This window comes from Idiotropiscis lumnitzeri, chromosome 10, assembly GCF_059441095.1.
Source record: "Idiotropiscis lumnitzeri isolate Australia: NSW breed Sydney's pygmy pipehorse chromosome 10, RoL_Ilum_1.0, whole genome shotgun sequence".
Lineage (NCBI taxonomy): Eukaryota > Metazoa > Chordata > Actinopteri > Syngnathiformes > Syngnathidae > Idiotropiscis > Idiotropiscis lumnitzeri.
Genome location: NC_142400.1, coordinates 12,331,363 through 12,354,341, shown reverse-complemented (window position 1 = coordinate 12,354,341; position 22,979 = coordinate 12,331,363). Strand labels below are relative to the sequence as shown.

Genomic DNA, 22,979 nt, shown 5'->3' with positions numbered 1-22,979 from the left:
CGCTCTCTGTTCGTGTGGATTCTGCCCAAATCCGGCCACCTGTAATTACACGGGGAAAAAAAGCAGTTAAACTATTCCGAGTGTGAAGCATGGCGTCACAGGAAAATCCCACATGGGTCGTTTCAAGTGAAGCCATGTTCAGACCTGGAGTTAACACGCTCCCTTGGCGATGAGGTCATTGGTTGACAGTGCCAAGTTCAGGTGTGATGGAGGACGCACAGAGATTTTAATCAGGAACATTCTTTTTGCACCCGGAGTCTGGTGTCAATTATTTTATCCCGCTGGGATACACAACATTTAGAGTCGCTGATTCCCCACTTAGATTTTCGTGCACAAGGCTCACTTTTACTAGGATGCATTCCCATTTTTTGGTGTTTATTACCGTGTTAGAGAATTCTGTATTGTCCCTTTACATACAGTATTTGATCGCATGAGGAAATTCCCGAAGATGTTTAAATGTGCTACATTGCATTATGTCTGAAAGGCTTTTAAAAAAATAGTGACACTTTTCGACAATCATAATTATTTTGTATTTTTAAAGTGTGAAATTTCAGCTGTCCGCACCTTCCTGTCTTAGAGTAAATGAACACATTTGAATAGACCAAGAGTCACACAGACCGACTTGAACAACACAAAGCTATTAAAAAAAAATTTTTTTAAAAAAGCGCATGAAATGTTTTGTTTTCTAGATTATGCATTAAGTCGCTTAATCTGTCAACATTAATAATGCATACCAGTAAGAGGAATTTCTGAGTATCGGGAGACATTGGCCATGCAGTCTAATGTTGCCCTTGGCAACAGAGATATTTCTGTCTCTGTAATTCATCACACTGCCTGACCTCCTCCTCCCATAGAATGTGGTTTGCGGTGGGAAAAATCTCCCTCCTATATGTGGGGGTTTGTTTTACTGTAGTCAAATATTTTGGGGTGTCTGTGGTTGTCAACCCACAAGGCTCCCATTGCACAAAGTCTTTTCTCTGCCTTTGCTTCTATTTTCTCCCACAAAGAGAAGCCAAATAATTGACCTACAATTTAAAATCTTAACTTGACTGGCATCATGTCAAAATTAAATTGCCTTATTTTATGTTTGCAACCAACAATTCGTCAAGGAACGCTTCAGGGTTTTTTGGCTGTTGTCTTTGCGTGTGTGTGCGTGTGGCCACACAGACCATTTTTACGTTCATCCAACATGCTGATAGACCTCACACACACCACTGGAAAAGACAACTAGAGACTGAGTGTCTTGTGATTTGAACATTAAGTTGCATTCCCTACTTTTCTTAGACGGATGGTCCCGCCTGTAAAGTTGTTTAATTTCCTCTCAAGCTTCTACTTACGCGTACATAGTTGCTAACCCAAAGTATTGTTGATGTGTTTGTTTTTGCAGACGGGAAACCAACACATATACCAGCCCGTTGGCAAAGCAGGTAATCGACAGGCGTGTAACCTTTAAATTATAGTTCCCCAACCACAGCTTTTTCCTCTCTTTCCATTTTAACTTCTGAAGTGTGCATTTAAGTCTATAGTGCTTTAGCTTGCTTGGTACATCTTTGGATTTGTCTGAGTGTCGTTAACTTATAGCCTGCACTTTTCTGTCCTCACAAGTGCTTGTTTGAGCAATTTATTTAGTGTCTGAGTTGGACCCATCAACTTATATCATTCTACACGCTGTTGTTGAATCCAGTGAGATTTTAGTGTGCACACTTGTAAAATTAGCGTGCAATGAGTTTACTACACTCCAGAATTAAGTAGATGTTGTTTCCTGCAGAGCTTGTGGCCCCCCCAAAGAAACCACCGCGACCTGGGGCCCAGAGCCAAGGGTGCAGTCTGGCCGGTCTGAACACAGCAGACAGTTACAATGATGGAGTGAAGGTACACAAGAGAGCTGCAAATGTGCAAAAAGCCTGACTTCAAAGAACATAAATGTGCACTGTATTGATCACATAAATGTCATCATCACACAGAAACAACAACACTGTTGCTTAGCGTATATAATAAAGTGCATGTTGTAACGTTTTCCAATCATATCTTGTCTTCTTTTGGTTTGCCTGCGCCCACTGTCCGTCCTCTTCCTCCTCCTGTACTCTACCTTACTGTTGACCCCCAGCCCTGGCGGGTAAGCAGCGCAATGTCTGCGTGTATTCTTGTTCATCACACGCATTTCATTCCTCTTCTATCAATTCCTTATTTCTTTCCCACTCTCTCCTTTTCATGCACGTTTAATACAATATTAGTTCCCCCTAATGCTAACACCAGTTTTTTTTTGCCTCTATGAACGTTTAGTAACAATATTATAACAATATTAGTTTGCTGCCGCACTGATAATGTCATCACACTGCTGTAATTTTTCAAACAGCAGCCAGTGTAATGTGAGCAGATGGTGTTTGTTGTCTTCTTTGACTTCCTGTCCTGCATATTCTGTGCCCAACTGTTGTCTTTCTGTACATGATGGTTCTTTAATTGAATAGCCGATTTCATTCTGAAAATAGTTTTCTAAACAGTAGCCGTAATCTGAGTTTTTGTAAATTGAATCTAATGCAGAGAATAAAATAGCATGTAGAAAATAGATTCAGTCGCATGAGATGAGTCAATTTCCGATTCCAAAACTGTGTGCATGTGTTAAGATGCTTTAGAAAAGTATTGCACATTTGTTGTAGCTAAGCGCTCTCTAGTGGTCATTATAGACCAGTGCATATTGGAGCTTCACCATCATTTCTCTTTTCATTTTCATTCAGTTTAATTTTATTCCTATAAAACTTGGCGAATGGGCTGAAGAAAACAAAATACGATTTTGTGCAGATTGAGAATTGTCTGCTGTAGCTGACCCAGCAGAATGAGCTGTGGTGGAAAAACTCCCCCTTTGTGCGGCGGTTTCACCCTATCCTAAAGACACACAGCATAGTTTCATGAAATGACTTTTTCGTTGAGTTGGAAATTTAACCAATCGCATCTTTAGTATGAGTTCCAACATTTGTAATGCAAAGGTTGGTATGCTCATGTCAGCTGAAAGGGATAAATCATTGTCACCACCACCAACAGGACTAGATTGGCGAAGTAGCGCTTTCACTGTTGTTATTTGTCAATCACTTTTAGGATTTTTCAAACTAGACCACACTCTGTGTTTTGCTCATTAGTTCCTTCTAGTTTCCTCCCAGTAGTGTTTTAGACATGCAAATCGTCCATTTATATTGTATGTCTCACCTGCATGTGTCTCCACATTTGTCTTGGTTCTTCCTGCACATGGTAAACACAGCAATGATTGATGTTTAAACTTGACTTTGCTCAGCTAAAACCCCAAGAGATCAGCCCCCCTCCCACCGCCAATCTGGACCGCTCCAACGACAAGGTATACGAAAACGTGACCGGATTGGTTAAAGCTGTGATCGAGATGTCGAGCAAGATTCAGCCAGCTCCTCCCGAGGAGTATGTTCCCATGGTCAAGGTAACTGAGATAAACGATCGTTGTCATAACTTGACTTTCATCCCGAATCGCAGGTGCTGAATTGCGTGTTTTCACTAACAGACATTTCGGTGTTCTACGCATGATTTACTGAGATTAATAGAGTGGGAACTAAATTACATGTTCACTCACTGAATTGGAAGTCCTGATGGAAAAGAAACATTTCACTGAGTTATAGAAAAGCTTGTTGCAAAGATCGTTTTTAGGAAAGCAAGCAACCACAGAGAAGCCGTGTTTTGTTTAATTTAAATTGCCCTGTGTGAATGGCAATTGGATGTACAATTATGTGACCATCCTACGTAACGCTGTTTAAACTTTGGACAGCACACTTGGAAAATTACCCTCTGATAGGCAAGCACCAATTTTGACCGTGTGCTGAAATATCTGAGATACATGGAAGTGCAGAGTTGGATGCCGTTTTGTCCTAATTTATATGTAAATGTTGTGCATGACTCCTTCTTGTGACTTGGTCCGATTCGGTGCTTTGATCCGAAATGAACTGCAAGGCAATTTTGCATACTTAGATTTGCTCACATTTTTGCGTGAATGCATCCCACAGTGTCCTGTTACAAACAGCAGTTAATAACATTTGTCAGTTCTTTAGACAGTATTGACGTCATCCGAGGTACGGGCTTGTCGATCAGAGCTGTGTGGCTCGTAGTTAAAAGATATTGTGGTTTCCTCTTTTCAGGATGTGGGCCTCGCATTGAGGACATTGTTGGCTACGGTAGACGAGACCCTACCGCAACTTCCAGCCAGCACACACAGAGAGGTAATGACGCACGCTTTCTTAGCAGAAACATATACAAACACAATGCCTGTATACATACTGCACTTCATTCCTTATTATCAGTGGGCAATACGTGTTTTTTTTTTTTTTTGCTGCAGATTGAGATGGCGCAAAAGCTTTTAAACTCTGACTTGGCAGAACTGATTGGAAAAATGAAGTTAGCTCAGCAGTATGTGATGACAAGGTAGGTACTTAACATCACACAGCACCATCAAGACTTGGGCAAACTACGGCCCGGGGGCCACTTGCGGTCCGTTAAACGTTTTGATCCTGCCCGCTGAACTTGAAAAAATTTAAATGAATAAACCTTGTTAAAGTTTTATTTTCTAAATACTGTGGTGTGTCAAAGACATGTATTTTGTTGTAATGCTTTTGTTCAATTTCATTTAAAATTAAATGTATTTTGTTTTTCTCCGATGAGGTGAGGTTACCAAAACACTCCATCCGTCTAATACTTTATAACGGTATTAACTTTTATACTAAGACAAAGTCATGTATTTTTGTGTATTTTGTCTGCGTACTTATGAAACTGTAATGTACCTAATGTATATTTTTCATGTATTACATTCAGTCTTCAGCAAGACTATAAGAAGCAGATGTTAACCGCCGCTCACGCCCTCGCTGTGGACGCCAAAAATCTGCTGGATGTCATCGACCAATCCCGGCTCAAGATGATGGCCCAGTCCCGCCATTAGCGCCACAAGTTCTGTTCACGGACTGGTGGATCCGTCTACTTCCTTATCAGTGAGAGTTATTGGAACTTTTCCATCCCAAAACTGACTATTGGGATCGTGTGGGGCCTGATGTCGTCGTCACCTCGATGTATCCACGGAGTTGATCCCTTATTTAACTCTGCACCACTGTGAGATCTTTTTTTAAAGAACTGAGCAAAACAATCCCTGAATCAGGGATTTGTCATCTTTGTGGACTAAACTGGGAGAAATAGAGTCATAGTCGTATGGTTTTTAAATAGAACACCATGGATGAGCCAAGCGCTGTTAATGTTGCGCTGGCTCCAAATCGGTTCTAGTCACTGGACTGAGTGAGGCAAGCCATGAGAACCTGAATCTCTCGAGTGTCATCATATCACAATGAAGCGACTCCAGCGTGTCAGCTGTTGTTTCCGCCCATGTGGCGCCGAACACTTGCCGTCTCCAAGACAATTTTGTTCCTCTGCTTCCCATCTTTTCCCCTCTCACCCGCTTTTATTTATAGCATCACAAACGCGACGAACAAAAGACACGATACTAAACACTAAAGGAATTTTTTTTTTCTTTCTTACTTTTGGTCTTACTGACTCTTTTCCTGTTGTCTTCCTTATTCAGCTACAGTCTGAACAGATTTGAAAGATTTTGATGACGCCACCTGACCGAGTTTGCTCTTTATCGTCTGTCGTTTTTGACTCACAGTCTTCGTCTAATCAGAAAACTCGTACATATTCCATCCCAGCAGCACTGAGGCGGAAGAAGATGAAGGAGGGTGGTGAGGGCCTCCTCTTTGTCTCACTTGACCTGTCCCCGTGCCATCATATCAGCGGGTGTCAAAGAATGATTTGAGCGCGGCAACCTTGGTGGAACACGTAAAAGCCTGGCTCGACGTCTTGAGCCGCTAAACTGGAGCGTCATCTCGCAAACTCACGAGAATGAACTGAGTACACAATCCTACACGCGTGTGGCGTGACATAGTGGTATGGAGGAGAGCATATTTGCACAGCACCCAAATGAATCAAGAGTAGTTTGACCCAGGTTTGATTATCACGTCTAGCCAGCCAATCAATACCTGGGTGATATAGGGTTACAAATGTAAAATAAACAATTTATTTTATCTCTTTGTTGTTGTGTAAATCTGCTCATGTTGGTATATTGTAAACTGTACTGGTGTGCATCACTGGTCAATTGTACAGAAGTCGTACTAGTAAACACTGGTTTTTATTTTGTCTGCCTTCTTGTTAAATCGCAGGAAAAAAACAATGAAATAAAAATCATGCAGAAGTGGAAATGGTATGTCCCATTTCACGTAAACAACTTTGAAGTTTACTCAATTGAGCCTCTTGTAAAAAAAATCAAATACGTTTTCAATTGTGATCAGAACATAAAATTAAAGCTTATTGTATTTTACGCTATATTACATGTATGTTGCTGTCTAATGAAAAACATGTATTTCTAAATTGGGTGTTTTTATTCAGAAACAACAAACTGGCTAAAAAAAAAATTCCAAATAAAAATTAAACTGCATGCTTTTCATTGGACTTCAACAACAATAATATTACACAAATTATCTTGGAACCCAAGTGAGAACTCTCAATATAATAAAGAAATGGCTGAAGTAAAAGATTTGAGCTTCCTATGTATACTCAAGATATGGACAAATTATTCAAGGAGCAGTTTTTAATTCAAATAATTAACCTGACTTGATCATTCAATATCCAATTTACGCCACCAGGCCACTTCTTTTTTTTTCCCCCGACGTCGTATAGATTATTACTCTTCTGGTCAGATACATTTAAATAACATTACATGATAAAGGTCTTAGTCTGTATGCAACAGTTTGAGGTTCTGAATGGCGTGCAATCAACTAGTTGGTGCAGCAAAATAAAAATATGTACATGCATACCTTTGCACTTCCTGGTTTTCATTGGATTCATTTTTTTTTTTAGGTCTAAAACTGTTTTAGACTTAAAAAAAGACCAAATGTTCCTCTTACCCCTGTTTAAAGTCAGCGTGACTTGACCTTTTGACCTCAATTTGACCACAGTCGTGTGACTACAGTCACCAACAGCAGCAGAGAGGCGAGTTCTCGGGCGTGAACGGACTCTCCTCCGCTAAAGTTGCACAAGTTGTTGCTGTTGCAACAGGTGACCGCGTTCCCGTTTCCATCCGAGTCCACAAAAGCAGTCGACGCCGCTCCGTTGCACGTCGCCCTGCTAGCGCACTGCTTCACGATGGCCTTCATGTGGCCTACAAAACACGCAAATGATCAACAATGTGCTTTTGTTATCAGCGTCCTGAGCGATCCGTCGGATCGGTACCTAGCGTGTCCACAACTGTCATGCAAGTGTCCAGAGGTGCTTGACATTTCTGTGTGCTTGCGTTGCACTCGTCATTAGTGAGAGAAGAAATGCACACGTAGCAGCTCAATAACAGCACTGCAAGTAGAAGACAAATAAGGTTTGGACTGATGCCATCACATTGTTTGCTTTCAAAAATATCCGTCACTATATATGAATTTGTTCAAAACTACATCAGACTGCAAGACAACAACCATACTGTATTATTATGCATTTTTAAAATAGTTCTTTGGTGTTTTACTTGCATGTCAGTTGGGATGGCTCCCCAAAAAATATATAAGTACATTTTAAAAATCTGCAAAACACAAAAGACCGTAAAATGTGTATTTATTTATAAAAAAAAAAATCGAATTAAAGGTAAACTAAAATGGAATTTAAGAAACAACCCTCTCTAAAAAAAAAAACAATTCAAAATTAATTTTAAAAAAAAAGCAAAAATAAAAAACAACTATGAAAAATCCCAAACTATCGTAACCTCGTTCAACACACACACTCACGCACACACACAGCTTACACATTTATTTTTATACAAGTATTTCAAATAGTAAAATATCCATGTCTCCTTTCAAGTTACAGCTTATTCCAAAATGTGTTTCTCTGTAAATATAAACTCCGTGCAAAATCGTTGCCATCCATGGTTTTCCTTGATGACAGTATTAATATGGCTCAGCAAAAAATACATCTGCCTACTTTGCGTATTTCCTGCATATGCCACAAAATGTTTTTACATTATCATGCAGTAAATACATTATTCAGAGATAAAAACTGCACATTTGTCTTCTAACAGAATGTATTGGATTTGTCACTGGAAAATTCAAATACAAAACAAAAAGTGACCAAAACAAATAATTAGATATAGTGAAAGTTCACCTTTATTAGATCTGATTGCTTCTAAATTGCACGTTTAGTTCGTTCTCCACTCATTGCTTGCTCATTTTGCTTTAGATAATCTTGCATAATTTATTGACTGACCTAAACCTCTGTCATATAACCTAATCCTGCAGCCTTCTTGCACCAAAACTGTCAGGAAGGCCCTCTGTGTAAAAAGCCCGATGACCTTACGACCTGCAGCACGACCACTCACCTCATGTGAGTCTGTCCAACTTGTCAAGCACTCTGAGTGTGCGTGTGTTGGGTTTCTGTTGGTACAAATCCACTTCAACACAGTTCCACCCATGTCATTTATCGTGGCAATCAACTTAAAGTATTTCATAAATGTATTTTTGCAGCACAGGTGTGTGACATTCCTGGATGTTTGATTTCACTGATACTTGTCTCGTGCTCGTCTGCTGTCGATGAAAGCCACTTCCGTTATGGAACAAAGCCGGTGTTTTTTTTTGTTGTTTCTTTTTTTTTGGCACACACATGCAGATTTACTTGTGCTGCACAGCTGCTTGAGAAGTTGTTTGCTTTCTTTTCTCCAGTCAAGTGCCAACACTTTTGCATTGCATAATGACCCCACGCTCAGTGAGAGAAATTAAAAAACAAGACAACCGAATTATTCAGACATGCTGACAATCGAAAACAAGTACTACCCACTAACAGAGAATAAAATTCCACATTTGTCCTGCATTAAAGCTGACATTTGTAGTACACAAAATGCAAATGTGTACTTTATCTGTTCATTTTAAGTAACCTGCGCAAACAATAATATTGTTTATTCATTGAGTGCAACGTCTTAGTCAAACTGAAGTCAATTAGAAACCGCACACATATGCGGTGCCTTTTTCACATTTAAAGATCAGTTCCAAGCATAATATTTCTCTTCACATTCAGCAGTTTGCATTCAGCTTATTTACATTTACAATTGAAATATGCAACAAATGAATATTATGAGTAGAGTGTGGATGAGAATACATTTTTAGTTCGAGTTGTCAATTAGCAGGTTCAACAGCCCCATTAAGCTGCAGCATAAAAAGACGAATGACTGAAAATGACTTTACTGACAGCGCATACGGATCATAAGCAAAACAAATAAACCTGGGTGCACTGTTTGTATTTATGACGTAAGAGCAAAGTTTAAAAGAAACGGTTGGATGACGAAAGGATCAGTAGCTGCTGCCGCCGAGTCCACCATCTCACTTATTCAAGATGCTCACTGCGTCTTCACTTTCTTGCTGTGAGATCCACACTCGGATCTTCTGGCCTTTGGGGCCAAACGTCTGATGGAGAAAGACAAGACAATAGGAAGTCTGCGCTCTTCTTTCTATGAAAATTCACGGCCCCGCGTGGCGTCATGGTACTGGAGTCCCATTGTAATAGGAAAAGAGGCGACGGTGTGCTACCTTCTTTGGTAGAGGTAGATGAGGAAGAACAGCTCATCTCTGAAACAGGAGAGTTGGTGAGAGGACAAGAATGCCTCGGAAGAGGAGAACATGGCAGCACAGGAGCACAGGTCTGAAATCAGGGTGTTCACTCCCTGGCACAAAGAGAAATAAAATCTTCATGTGAAATGCAATATCTTGAAATCTAAAAATGGAGAACTCAAGAGGTAAAAATCATGCCACTTACTCTGTACATCAACACTGCCCCCTGCAGGTGGCTCACAGACCTCAGCTGATAGGAAGAGCCACATGAAATGAGTTTTGGAGTTGAAACTGCTTGGCAACGCGCTGTAAAAGGTTTGACTACAGGACTCACCTTGTGGTTGATAAATAGCTGAGGAGCCATAGACAGAAAACCGAATGCATACACTCCTGTCAAGAAAGACAAGTTTTGTCATCAGTTTGCAGAATCCCAAAAGAGAACACCGAAATATGCAACTAGATTTCTCCCATAACATTCCTGTGGAATCGTAGCCATTCTCAAATATGATATTTTCAAGTTTTGAGCGCAACTGTACACTGTCCGTAATCTGTATTCCATGTACGGATGTTATAAATTCATTAGCTATAAGGAAAATGAAATATGTACACATAATTCAATAATTTTAATTGAAGCTCACCAGTTACCAGGCTGTTGAGCATCCAGGAGAAGTAACTGTTAAAATAGAATTCATTCATGTGTTAAATCACGGAATATCAGACACAAACTGATGCACGCACATACAATCTCTTCATTATTTATTTGTTAACTTCACTTCCATTGACAACCGCTATACATTTATCAATTAACAAATTATTCAATGCACTAAATTTATAATTAAAGCTGTCAATTTACTCCCTCACGTGGATGAACGCCCCAACACCCCTTTTTTGCCCGCCACTGTATAGTGCAGGTGCGGGCAAACTACGGCACGGGGGCCAGATGCGACCCGTTAAGCGTTTTAATCCGGCCCGCCGAACTTGGAAAAAATTAAATGAATCAACCTTGTTAATGTTTTATTTTCTAAATACTGCTGTTTTTCAAATACCTATATATTGTTGTAATGCTTATGTTCACTTTCATTTAAAATTAAATTATATTTTTTTTCTCCAATGCAGTGAGGTTCCCAAAACACTCCATCCATCTGCTCCTGTTTCGGCCCCTCGGTCAAATTTTAGAACTCATTGTGGACCGCCAATCAAAAAGTCTGCCCACCCCTGGTATAGTGCATAAGAGAGCTGTATGTGCCCTAGTGGCTTGTATGAGTTTGATGTAATCTTGCTTCCAATACAAATAATGAGGAAGAGGAGAAGTACGACAGTGCGCCGCTCACCTTTTTTGCCGTAAGTAGGCCAGTGAGAAAATAGCTCCACTGATACACAGAGGACAGATCAAGTAGGACAAATATCTGGATGCCTGGAGAGAAACAACACATGCGAAATGTTTAAAAGGAAACTAAGAATATGAACTCATGATAATGGCAGGTTGAAGCACCTGCGAGTCAAACTCCACTGTCCTCCGCTCTTCTTCATCCAGCTTGTTTACCTTCACGTAGAGACGCAATGCCGATTGTCACGTCTCTTTGCACAGATGCATATGGGAATGTGTTTGATTCAGTACTCACAACGGGTCGTCTCCAATGCAAGTTGATCCGAAATACTTTCAACACCTTCCACACCTGATGAGACAACATCAGCGGTCAACTCCAATTTCCATTTGCTGCTTTTTATTATTTCTGTGGTGATATAATACCTCCACACATGCTGCCAGCCCTACAGGAAGTAGCACCAGCAGGCTGGTCTCCTCCAGCAGGTGCAGGAAAATCAGCAACGTGCCGAGACTTCGCCACAAAACTGTTTTGAAAGTGTACAAAATGTCATGCTTTGCGGCCTTGTATATGTGATGTCAACCTCTTACCGGCTTTCCTGGACATTCCTGCCATGCTTTTCTTTTTCCTCCAGGAGCTGATGTCATTTTTTAGAGCCAGAAATTCACAGATGAGCTGTGAAAGTTAGAGGACAATCACATTAAACGGTATATTGCGCCATACTTATCTCCATTAGGGACACAGGTGCGCTTTATTAAATTATACCGTAAAATGGACTCCAGACACAAATAGACAGACAAAAATTCGAGATTTGAACCCCAAACCTCGGAGGTGTACGGCTCACCGTGCTTTTGGTCTTTAAAACTGATTATGAAAATGTAACATTCTTTATATCTACAGTAAGTGGACAAGAAGTCTTACTTGCAGGGCTGTGATGAGGGCGGTCAGCACTAACAGGTACAGATTAGAGCCCACCAGGGTCCCTTTAATCTCATCAATGTACTCCTCTGAGAAGCCTGCATGAACAAAGAGAAATACGGAACTCACTTTAAATCTTCAGACTAAAGCTGGAGTCTGGGCGCAATTTTATCAAGTAACCAACTTTAGGAAAAAAATGCTAAATTCATGCTAGACCTATTAACGACAGGACTCTTAATTCCCGAGCCTGTCTGGCATACTTTTCCCACCTCTGCTCCTCATAATTATGATGATAATGGTGATTTAATTATTTGATTAATCGTTTCTTCCGAATTTGAGCAGCAAATTGCCCCATTCATCCTTACCGAACTGCCGCAGGGAATAAACCACATCCTGGAGATGGACCCAAAATCGGAATCTCCTCAGAGAAATGCCCTCGTAGGACACCGTGAGGGGCAGATGGGTGGTGCTTCTGTTGATCTCCTACGGAAGAATGCAGAGAGTAATATTGCGCTTATGCTCTAGTCATAAAAGTGCACGTCCTTGAAAATAAAAATAAAACCAGACACCTTTTGAGAACTTCGACGTTCAGCTCCTTTTTAGAAAAATAAGGAGAAAAAGAACTAGAACATAGAACAGTTGGACATGTGTCTTTACAAATTCAAATTAAGTTCCCCTGGAAAGGTTACACTGGATTTTAGAAATATCCTGAAATTTTCCCAGAGAATAGAATATCTCTGACTTTTTGTGAGCAGTGTGTGATGTGAGGTTTCTTTACCATGAGATCTCGGATTCTGAAACTGAGCTCGTCAATCAGCAGCAGAGGAAGGTAGAGGATCCGTCTACCTTCCTGGGAGCTGTCAGAACATTGAAGTTCAATGAATACATTTCTCCCATCTTGCAGTCCTATCGGTGTTCTATGGCTGTAATAAGTACTCTACTACATTTCATCACGTGACTTACATTCTAACGAAGCGGCGCATGTCGCTGGGGAGTCCTTCCTTGGTGAAGGTGAAGTCCTCCGACATCATCGTGACTGACAGGCGGGGTCTCCAGTGGGATACACGATGCTTTAATTTGGAGCGCTAATTAAGTCACAAACAAATTCATTTGTAGTTGGTTTTATTTTTTTAAGTATTATTCTATATGTCAGAAATGGCACTTTAGGTTAAACTATTGATCTGTTTACTTTTAGCCAAGAATCGTATCTCAAGTTTACGCTCACAAGTCAAAGCAAAAACAGATTACAGTTCTGAACACCACTCTTGAGGAGATGAAGCACCTAATGAAAATGAGTGTACCTTCTGTGTGTTTTTGTGACCTTCAGTGTTTGCAGGGCTGATGTGGGTGGTAAGCAGAGCCGCATGGTGCACCTCTCGGCTGTCCTCCAAAGGAGAAACACTGGCCTTGTGAACGTACACTACAGCATACAAGCTGCCGTTGGCTCGAGTCTCCTCCGGCAGGGGAATATTCACTTGCCTGCATGCACAGACTTCAAGGGTTAGCGTTTTTAAAATATACTGTGCATTCAACATCAGCGATTGCAGTCTATACTAATCGATCAGATCTACTACATTTACAACATTTTCATTTGTATTTTTCTGCTGTGATTTAGAATGGCGTTATGGTACATACTAACGCATAAAGTACTCTACATTCTGGTAAGTATAATATTAGAAACATGTCTGTATGATGCAATGTATTTTTCATCCACTACAGAGTACACCTATAAAATACACATTGTTGGATAAAGTTACTGCGTTGGCTCTGGAATGTGCGGCTGTACCTCATATTTTTAATACAGTATATTTACCCCACTTTTTTTTTTTTACTCACAAGATCCAAGCAGGCGAAAAATAACATGCAACATAATTTGCCAATCAATGAGCAAGTCGCCTGTCTTCTAACCCCTCCATCTGAAGCATCCTACAAATCCAAAGTAAAACTTTCATCCAATGCACTCCTCAAAATGTGTGTGGGGTGGAATGGGAGGTACAAAAGGGGGGTCTCACAGGGTGCTATTCAAGATCGGGCCACACCTGATCACCATGTTGCCCTACATTAAATATTAAATACAGAACATTATAGCACTGCTATATCAAAATATAATCCGACTGTAAAGACATGAGTATATTCAGTAAGGTAATACAATTGTTAACCTACCTCTCAAATGTAGAGTGCGGGTCAAATGGATCAATTCTCAGAGCCAGGTTGAGCTGACTGTTGTCTGGAACGAGGCAGGTGAACACACTCAGCTGGACGGACAACAAAAAGCCATCATACAAGATATTTGTCAGTCGTTTGGGGACACCCATGCAGGGTTACAGGCACAAAAATGTACCTGCAGTCTGGGTCTTCCCGACAGGTAGGAAGTGATGCAGCCTTCTCTTCGGCCCGCATCGCACGACTTGGTGTTGAGGAATCCATACAGCAGCCATGCGGTGTGGGCCATGTACACCATGAACACCCCCAGAAGGAGCTTGGCCATGGAGCTCCTCTTCCCGTCGCCGTTCGCAGGCTTGGAGCAGCACGACGGGAACATGATGCAAAATCACAACAGCCACCGAAAGCGGACAAAAGGAGTTAAAAGAAATCGGATTTGGATCGGGACGAGCAGGATTAAGGTCGACTGCGGTCCCGCCGCAGCATCCTCCTTTTCGGGATGCTGCTGCTGCTACTGATGATGATGATGGTGATGATGATGATGATGATGATGATGGAGCTTTTGCGCTTCAATGCACATTCACAATACGACCCACATAAGGAGATTTCGAAGCACATTGATAATGTGCCAATTCACAAAAGGAATAAAATTCATGGAATCTTTCAATTAACAATCATAAAAGTAAAATATTTATACTAATTTATAGCTTTTTTTTTAATCAAAGAAACCTAATTACAGGTTGAGAATGATCTACCGAATCTGAAGATCTTTGGCGTTTTCGCGGTGCATGATGGGTAGGACACATCCTCTTTCCTAAGTTTTCACCAGCCGGCTACCGCGACTTCACCCCGATAGCGTGTCGTGTTTGTTTTATTTAGAAGAGTTTGTAGGTAGCCACGCGAAGCTCTCTTGTGTTCCTTTTGTGTGACCTCGTTGTCAGTAAGATCTGAACTCTATAACTCGGCTCGGAGCGCATAGTGTCACTCGTTAGCTGCTATGCTAACTAGCATAACATGAAGTACCGAATGACGGTCACGTGAGGAAGGATAGATAATGATGGCAGAAATACGGTAGCAAAAAACAAATCATCATTTGCTGATATAATAGCTTCCACTCGAGCCTTTTATCGTTATTTCCCGTGGACTGGATCCCACTTACTCGAGCTCAAACTACCAAGAGGCAAGATGTTCAAACCATCACTCATGTGTCTTTTTATGTGGGACTAGTGCCTCACAATTTATCATCAGTCACCATTCCATGCTGTTGTTTTGGATGGTCGTGTGTATATGACTGCATTGGAGATCAGACTACACAGAATGCTGCTGAGATATATGAGGATGCATCTGCCATACAGGGGACACTTGAATTCTAAGCACCTTTTAGGTTCTATTGGTGCCCTATCTTGCATGGGCACGAATGAAGCCCTGAGTCCTGTAGTTGGTCGTGCCATGCTGCACTGCACAAGGTACACATTGCCATCATTGTGCAACAATGAAGGTGCACCTGAGGCCATTTTTAATATGCTTGAGTCCAGAAGAAGAGGTCCAATTTGCCTGGCAAGACACAAGAACGTGCTAAGAGGAGGATCGTCATGGCCTGGTAAGAATGACTAAACGCTACATTGATCAAACTGGCTTTTTTGCTCCCCGCTCATGATACTGCCATTATCACCGCATAAATATGAAAAAGGCATGAGGCAGGAAATTCTTTTGTAGTCGGAAGATGCTGCAGAGGGAGCTTCAAAAGCTGTACTGTTTGGGGTTTTGACACAATTTTCTGGGGGAAAATATGCATACAACTAATTTTGGGAGTTGAAACAATCAACATGAAAGCATCTGAGTACTCTGTACATTTTCTACAGCTTATCCTGTTCATGGCTCCTTGGAAGCTGGAGACTATTCCCGTTGGCTTGTACATTCATTTAAATGCTGTGCACTTCAGTTCTCTGACCCAACTGTGCACAATTACAATATGTAAACTTATATACAATCAGAATTGCCTAAAAAAATATAATTTCTTGTGAGATTACCAATACACCCAAATAGCGCCTATAGCAGTTCACTTTTAATTTAACAAATTTTGTCTTAATATTGTTTGTGTCTTTTAACAGTGTCCTTTGTCCGACACAGAATGACCGAAGCTCCTCTTTCCACTGTTCCACCACTTTTTGTCGTGGTAAGCCAGCTGTCTTTTATTGATAGACGGTCAAACAAAAATCGGTTTCAGTAGTGAATGACATCCTACCTGTCCAAGGACTGAGAGATGGCGAACAACAAAGTGATCTTGTGTGTACTGAGTGACGCCTTAGCAGAATTCAGACCATTTCCTGTTACAAAGTAATTTTTGTTTTATTTCACAGATGAGATTCGACCAAGAGGGAAATGTGACATCATTTGGTAAGTGTTGAGGAAAGAAAAGGTTGATTTGTCTGCAACTCTTACAGACACATCAACCAGCATTTTTCAGCTGAAATGAACAACCCAAGCTGATTTATGATCTGTCTTATTTTGTAGTGCGCCAGTGTCATTGTAGGATTTTTTTCTTTTGGATTGGTGAAGTTTATAACACACTGTGTCGTTACAGGTGTGTTACATAACATGGCTTCCTTTCTGCTTGATGGCCTAGTTTTGTTTGTTTTCTTTTTACCTGTGGTTCCGTAAACATTCAAATTAAATTCATCCCTTTGTTGTTACAATTTAACTGTTATGCTTCCCCCCGTACTTTTAGAGAAAAAGAAAAACGAGCTTTGCCAGGAGCTAAGTCTTCAGGCAAGGGACCTTCGCTTTCAGCACAGTTCCAGCCTCACCACCAGAAACAACTGCATTATCCTACGAATGGAGGTATGCTAAAAATGTTGACAAAATGTCGGTCTCATAACAAAACAAAACACATCAATCACCTTTAATATGATATTTCCCATAGCTATGGTATTTATTTTTTGCATAACATCATCACCCCCTAGAGAAGCACACATTGGAGCCTAATGTTGCATAGTACATAATGAAACAATTAATTGTTTAAAAAAAATATCTGTAATACAATGTTTTAGAAGGCCAAAATTATTGCTGGGACTTCTTGAGCCTGGTGGATCATTTCCACTCTGGACATTCTTTCACTGCCGCCACAGTGCAGTGCGTCCCCGCGGGGCTGTGGGAGATGCTGAAGTAGAAGAAACAAGAGTCCCCGCGGCTAATCATTCTACAGGGTGCGTCAATATCTTCTTTCCTCGCCACCTTTGTCAAGATAAGGTAGTTGCACTCGACCTCGCACCTGTTGAACAGATGATACACTCAGGAAGAATGAAGAAGAAATCACACGCGTGAATGGCGATGATTTTAGTCTGGTAGTTCTCACCTGTCTTTTTTGGGTCCGGTTCCAAACGCCCGGCAGTCCACACACTCTGCGTGAGTCTGACAAGTGCCCAAACAAGTAGGGCAATTCTCACAGGTCGGGCCGGAGTACGGCGGGTCGCAACGACAGCTTCCGCACTGACACATTCCTTTCCCGTTACACACTTGCTGGTTTGATGCTATGCAAGAAGTTGAATCGGTGGAGCAGCTGCAGTCCTCATCGCTCCAGTCGTTGTCACAAATGCACTGTCCGCACTCGCACGTGCCATGACCCCCACAAATCCTGCCGAGATGCAGTTAATGCTTTTTGGCACCTTAATGAAAATGTTAAAGTGAAGGCATGTTGTGGTTCTATACCTGTTGTTGTGATACGGGCAATCAAAATTGCTGCATTCGCAGAACATCCCAGTGTATCGTTCATTTGGGTTTTCTCTACTGTGGCATACGCAGTCACCTTCGTCGCACGTTCCCCTACCGCTGCACGATGGAGCGTTCGGTCCCTTGCGACAGAATCTCTCATCTCTGCCAATATTTGATTCTTGATCGATCTGGCAATGTTGTCCAAGGTAAGGCTTGTTGCACTCGCAAGAGCCGCACACCAGAGCTCCATGGCTGTTGCAGACAGGACTGTTTTCCTCACGGTTTCCCTTACAGTCACACTCGCCTGGAGGAAATGAGTCAAAAGTGCTTCAGCTCAACTGTTGGTATTCTGCAACTTTTTTTTTCGTTTTGTAACTTTGCAGCTACTCACACTCCAAGTTTATCTCCAATTTGACACTTTGTGTAAAGCTTCTGGATGTAATGTGGACAGACCAAGGCCCTGTCCTGTTCTTCGGACTTATGGCGTCACTTGTACGACAATGCGCAGCCACAACATTCACCTGGACATGAAGGATAGAGAAATTTTGCATGGTTTGGAGATGGTAGCAACGACCAGGAGCTGGATGAAGACACTTTGACTATTCTCTTTGAGAGTGACAAGGATGCACAGGATTGGGAAGGTTTGGAGAGAAGTCTAGGGAGGGCAAATTCAGACTGTGGATAAATCAGCAAAGGCTGCTCAGGATGAAGCAGTCATTTAGAAGGCAGAGAGGAGATTTGTGGATGTAACGAGGGCAGACTTTCAGATTGCTGGAGTTAAAGCAGACGACACCAAGAGATGGCTCAGTATTATTCACGATGGCAACCTTGAATATGGTTAAGATAAAAGCAAAGAAGAAGAAGAAGCTTGTTTTTTTTTTGTGCACACATTTTGCTGAAGCTACTCATGCTTTTTTTTGTTTTCTATTTGCCCAAATGTGAATGATCCTGACCTCCACCAGCATGTTCCGATCTCTTATATTGCTGAATGTGATATTGACTCCAGATGGCACCGGGCTGGTGCTCATATTCAGCTCTGTGATTGGCTGGTCTCTCGTCGTGATGTAAAGAGGGAAAGACCGGCTCACACCAGGCCGTAAATGGAGGGTGACCTCCTGGGGCTGCGGGAACAGAGTCTCTGCCGTGGGCTCAGTGCTGGAGAAGTTCAAAGGAGACTTTGAGAAGTGGAAATTGAATGCAGAACTTCAAGGGTTGACGAATCACAGTGTTCTACCATACCTGCTTTCATTCCTGATGACATGAACTTCCCCCTGGGGGTTGTACATGTGCCGTGGGTCACAGCCTGCCCTCTTGAGCTCCCTCGAGGTGCGACAGCGACGTTTCAAACGGGAATCAGTGCACCACACGCACTGCGGACCCGACAGGATGCACTCGCTACAGGTGGAGGCGGACTTGAGACATCTTTGTTTTTCAGCCTGGCTGGGCGACAGCAAAGGCAACAGCAACAACAGGAAGAGACAAACTGACCTCACGGCCATCCTGCAGACAAACAATGGACTTGTAGCAGAAAATGTTCTCATCCGTGGAAACATTTCATCGTGATTTGACTGTTGTATGTATTAACCCTGTAGTAAAGGGTTTTTCTCCACATAACTAATGTTGCACCTTTTATAAACAATTTGAATATTGGTTTTATTATGGACAGGATCAATGACAGAATTTCTCCAGTTAATTGTTTAATTATTTTACAGTTACTTTGAAAATACTTTACAATTAGGTTACTGTAAATAGACAGTGCGTGTTACTTACTCAAGTTCCTGAATAGTTTTTCGTGCCTCTTGGCTGCTTGGCAAGTTCTCCTCCTTCAGCTTGCGACACTTCAATAACCTGAACATTAAGTTGTTGCGTGACAGTCCCACGACGCAGCTGATCATGCGTCTCATGCATGGGTCAGCTTTCTTGATTTCTAGGCCGGCCCCTGCTATCGAGTCCGCCTATGACTGCAAATATTTACTGATCAGATATGGACCTTTAACTCAGTGACTACTAGCAGAACAACACAAAAAAAAGAGTTTTATTGCAATGTCTTGTGTCTCCACAGTCTTTAAAAGCCATCGTGACTCCCCATTGCCTTTTGGTGTTGGATTTCCGCGGGCTGGGATTGGAGCGTTGGCTGGTGCTGGAGCTCGCCCCGCAGCTGGCCTCACAGACGCACTCGCTGCCGTTTGAGTTCAGGGCTCTGGAGGCCATCCTGCAGCACAGGGTGAGGCCAATCACTCCTTATTTGAACCTGTTTCGTACAGCGTGACAAGATAACGCTCAAGCAGGCTTCCCTCAACAGGTAAACAATTTACAAACCCGGCTGAATGAAGTTGAGCCGGTCATATTGGACATTTTGGAGTCTCTGGTGGATCCAAAAATCCTGTCCGCTGATAGAAGTAAACTACACATCCTGCTGCAGAACAGTAAGAGGTAACCAGAAAGACACATAAAGTGACATTTAGGAGAGCAGAGCTGCGATTCACAGCTATAAATATATCAATTTGGTCTTCATTATTTATTTTTCATCAACCAGTTTTATTATTAATGTTAATCATATTAACTATGTTTGAAATTCAATGTTCACAATTTACAGTGGATTTAATGAACACCGTTTTGTTTGCTTCTCTTTGTTGATACTCGACAACAGTTTATCAGAGTTAGAGACGGACATCAAGGTTTTTAAGGAGTCGCTGCTGAAGATTTTGGATGAGGACGAAATCATTGAAGAGCTGTGTCTCACCAAGTGGACAGACCCGAGAGTTTTGTAAGTCACACGCTTCAGCCCAAATACAATCGGTCTAAAGAACAGTTACGTTACAGCGAAAATGTCTATTTTCCAAATGTCCCAACCAGTGTGAAATGGTAAATATCTTTGCATTAATACTTCTAAAAAAAATTCTTGTCATCTGTCAAAAAAAGTATCTCTAACTCCAGATGTTTCTGGCGATTTTGCCTTAACTACATGTGTAATTTTGAGATTTCTACCTGTATTTTGTCCTGAAATTCTGTGAACGTTACAATGCATGACTGATTTTCTGTTTCTATGGACAGCCAACTGTTATTCTTACATGAGGTGTTTTTTTATCAGTTGATTTTTGTCTTTCTAGTGAGGAGAGCAGTTTGGGGATTGACCATGCAGAGGAGATGGAATTATTACTGGATAATTACTACATGCAGGTAACAATATTAATCTGAAGCCTCTGTGTTTACACCGTTATAAACACTAGGGACTTACCAAAAAAAAAAACATTTGTCTTTGGCAATGATGTAGGCTGAGGCTCTAAGCAACAAGGCAAGGGAGCTGAAAGGCCTGATCGATGACTCCGAGAGTGTCATCTTTATTAATCTGGACAGGTATGCATTAACATCCATGAAAGCTCTTTGAGACACCTGCACCAGAATCGGGTTCAAATGAACCGAAAGGCAATTTCTGTCTGTTCTAGCCATCGAAATGTGATGATGCGTTTGAACTTGCAACTGACCATGGGGACCTTCTCGCTCTCTTTATTTGGTCTCATCGGGGTGGCCTTCGGAATGAATTTGGAGTCGTCTTTTGAAGAGGTGAGATTGCCTTCTCTTAGGCCTTCTTTTGGGGCTATATTGTCCATCTTCTTTTCTTCCCTTTTTTTTTTTACCAAACATGATACAATACAAATGTTGATTATTGTATATTATGAATATTTGTGATTTTTTTTTGGGGGGGGGGGCGTAAGATGTTGTGAGGTTTGATTCTAGAAGTGCATGTCACGCCATATGTCAACCGAAAAATATTTCATGACATAATTTTCTGTGTTCCAGGACCCACGTGTTTTTTGGCTGGTTACAGGATTTATGTTCCTTGGCAGCGGTCTGATTTGGAGGCGACTGTTGTCATTTCTAGGACGCCACCTAGAGCCTGCATTACTACCACCAGTAATAGTCATACACACTTTTCACTCATATTATGTATGGCTTTAATATGGCACTCAAACACCAGATACAATTTATTTCAATTGTCTTTTTTTTTTAATAGATTCCTCCAGTTTGGAAGAGAACTCTGAAAGCACCAGACATAAAGACTGGAGTGAGATGATGCTACCAACCATTAACAGGCTTCAGCACTTTTTTAAGGACATTAGACTGACCTCATGTTTTCTATAAAGACAAAAATCAGTTATTTCCTATAACGATCTGTTGAACTCTTGTTTGTATGTCCATGTGGGCGTGTCTTCAAAAAAGCAAAAAGTGTATCAATAATTCACATTAATTTGTCCAATTCAGTGCGTCAAGTGTTTTTTCCTTGCCATACTTGATACTCTAACGTATCATAATAATCTAAGTCACACATGCATGTGTTTTTTTTTTTATTTTATATACATGACAATAAGACAAATGTTTGTTTTTTTGTTTTTTTTAATGTATAACTATTTAAGATACGGTTCACAACAGTCAAATCTGTTTTCATCTACTGGATCATCTACTGTGCGTTACTGAAGATAGCTGTAAAAAAAGTGGTCCTCCATGGACCATTCAAAAGCATTTTTCAATTGTTCAAAGTGTGGATGGAACAGTGAATAATCTCTCTGAATATAAAGAAAACAGAACTGCTGTTTCCTGCCACTTGTAGTAATTCACAGGTTTACTTTTTATCGTATTTTTTTAATTCCTGTAAATGTTGGTACATCTTTTCGTGGATGCATTTTTTTAAATTGTCAGAATTAAGGTGAACTTTGATTTTTGCTTTCTGTACTTTTGCTAGACGATATTGTCCTCTTAAGGCATTTACAGAGGAAAACAACTAGAGGCAAGCAGATGTTCAATTAAGGGACTAATGTTTTGCTAATTTATTTTAATAATAAATGTTCTATTTACACTGTTGTATTTGCAGTATGAATTTACTGCCCCAAAAAATTAAAAGACAAAAGGTGTTTTTCCAGAACAAGTAAATCCATCATGCAGTCAGAGTTCAAATGAAAATCCAAATTTACTTGCATGCGAAGGTTTTCTCTGATTTCCTCCCACATTCCAAAAATGTGTAAAGTTATGATGATAATGCATGAGAGTTGCATGCCGCTTTTCTGTAAACACTTTAAATTGTCAATAGTTCTGAATACGTATTTGTTGGCATGACCCCAAAGTAATCTGCATACTCTCACCTAATTGTTTTTCTGCTCAGGCTGATGCCAGCCTGAGGAATTTTGATGCCAAGGAACTATGTTGACGTGAGTTCAGGAGCTTCATGCAGTACTTTCCTGCC

The 22,979-nt window shown here is 41.1% G+C and overlaps 4 protein-coding genes across 9 annotated transcripts in view; 2 read left to right on the top strand and 2 right to left on the bottom strand.

Annotated features, from left to right (window-relative positions):
• LOC148329395 (focal adhesion kinase 1-like) overlaps window positions 1-6,867 on the top strand; it is a 36,057-nt gene extending 29,190 nt beyond the window's left edge. For all 6 annotated transcript variants that reach the window (XM_088305987.1, XM_088305985.1, XM_088305986.1 and 3 more), the window contains 6 exons: window positions 1,388-1,427; window positions 1,769-1,872; window positions 3,287-3,442; window positions 4,152-4,232; window positions 4,349-4,434; window positions 4,822-6,867. In XM_088305987.1, coding sequence (XP_088162113.1) covers window positions 1,388-1,427; window positions 1,769-1,872; window positions 3,287-3,442; window positions 4,152-4,232; window positions 4,349-4,434; window positions 4,822-4,945 — 591 coding nt within the window. In that variant the 3' untranslated portion in view covers window positions 4,946-6,867. The remainder of the gene's footprint in view (window positions 1-1,387; window positions 1,428-1,768; window positions 1,873-3,286; window positions 3,443-4,151; window positions 4,233-4,348; window positions 4,435-4,821) is intronic.
• Window positions 6,868-7,627: 760 nt separating this feature from the next.
• On the bottom strand, window positions 7,628-14,595 carry LOC148329394 (lipid scramblase CLPTM1L-like). Its single transcript, XM_088306533.1, has 17 exons — window positions 14,208-14,595; window positions 14,030-14,121; window positions 13,168-13,345; window positions 12,830-12,951; window positions 12,645-12,723; window positions 12,232-12,349; window positions 11,870-11,964; window positions 11,539-11,623; window positions 11,374-11,474; window positions 11,246-11,299; window positions 11,116-11,166; window positions 10,955-11,037; window positions 10,262-10,296; window positions 9,958-10,013; window positions 9,829-9,873; window positions 9,603-9,736; window positions 7,628-9,479 (listed from the first exon to the last, which is right to left on the bottom strand). Exons 1-17 carry the CDS (start codon window positions 14,406-14,408, stop codon window positions 9,413-9,415), a joined length of 1,596 nt encoding a protein of 531 aa, XP_088162659.1. The 5' UTR covers window positions 14,409-14,595; the 3' UTR covers window positions 7,628-9,412.
• Window positions 14,596-14,642: 47 nt separating this feature from the next.
• mrs2 (magnesium transporter MRS2) lies at window positions 14,643-22,598 on the top strand. The gene is made up of 12 exons (XM_088306534.1): window positions 14,643-15,629; window positions 16,141-16,205; window positions 16,390-16,426; window positions 16,758-16,870; window positions 19,803-19,964; window positions 20,043-20,173; window positions 20,391-20,507; window positions 20,851-20,920; window positions 21,015-21,097; window positions 21,187-21,304; window positions 21,542-21,655; window positions 21,756-22,598. Exons 1-12 carry the CDS (start codon window positions 15,317-15,319, stop codon window positions 21,813-21,815), a joined length of 1,383 nt encoding a protein of 460 aa, XP_088162660.1. The 5' UTR covers window positions 14,643-15,316; the 3' UTR covers window positions 21,816-22,598.
• LOC148329393 (integrin beta-1-like) lies at window positions 16,926-19,642 on the bottom strand. Its single transcript, XM_088306535.1, has 7 exons — window positions 19,511-19,642; window positions 18,980-19,240; window positions 18,694-18,895; window positions 18,132-18,261; window positions 17,738-18,044; window positions 17,385-17,663; window positions 16,926-17,300 (listed from the first exon to the last, which is right to left on the bottom strand). The coding sequence occupies exons 1-7, from the start codon at window positions 19,633-19,635 to the stop codon at window positions 17,120-17,122; spliced, it is 1,485 nt and encodes a 494-aa protein (XP_088162661.1). The 5' UTR covers window positions 19,636-19,642; the 3' UTR covers window positions 16,926-17,119.
• Window positions 22,599-22,979: the final 381 nt, after the last annotated feature.

Excerpts from the sequence above, each read along its gene's own strand:
- LOC148329394 (XM_088306533.1), bottom strand. The coding sequence starts at position 14,408 with ATGTTCCCGTCGTGCTGCTCCAAGCCTGCGAACGGCGACGGGAAGAGG. Across the intron at positions 11,167-11,245 it reads TGCATTGGAGACGACCCGTT|GTAAACAAGCTGGATGAAGA; the intron begins GTGAGTACTGAA and ends CTCTACGTGAAG. Across the intron at positions 10,297-10,954 it reads GCCTACTTACGGCAAAAAAG|TTACTTCTCCTGGATGCTCA; the intron begins GTGAGCGGCGCA and ends CTATTTTAACAG.
- mrs2 (XM_088306534.1), top strand. The coding sequence starts at position 15,317 with ATGACTGCATTGGAGATCAGACTACACAGAATGCTGCTGAGATATATG. Across the intron at positions 16,871-19,802 it reads GCATTATCCTACGAATGGAG|TCTTTAAAAGCCATCGTGAC; the intron begins GTATGCTAAAAA and ends GTGTCTCCACAG. Across the intron at positions 21,305-21,541 it reads TGGAGTCGTCTTTTGAAGAG|GACCCACGTGTTTTTTGGCT; the intron begins GTGAGATTGCCT and ends TCTGTGTTCCAG.
- LOC148329393 (XM_088306535.1), bottom strand. The coding sequence starts at position 19,635 with ATGATCAGCTGCGTCGTGGGACTGTCACGCAACAACTTAATGTTCAGG. Across the intron at positions 19,241-19,510 it reads AAAACTATTCAGGAACTTGA|GATGGCCGTGAGGTCAGTTT; the intron begins GTAAGTAACACG and ends GTTTGTCTGCAG. Across the intron at positions 18,262-18,693 it reads ATCGGAACATGCTGGTGGAG|GTGAATGTTGTGGCTGCGCA; the intron begins GTCAGGATCATT and ends CTTCATGTCCAG.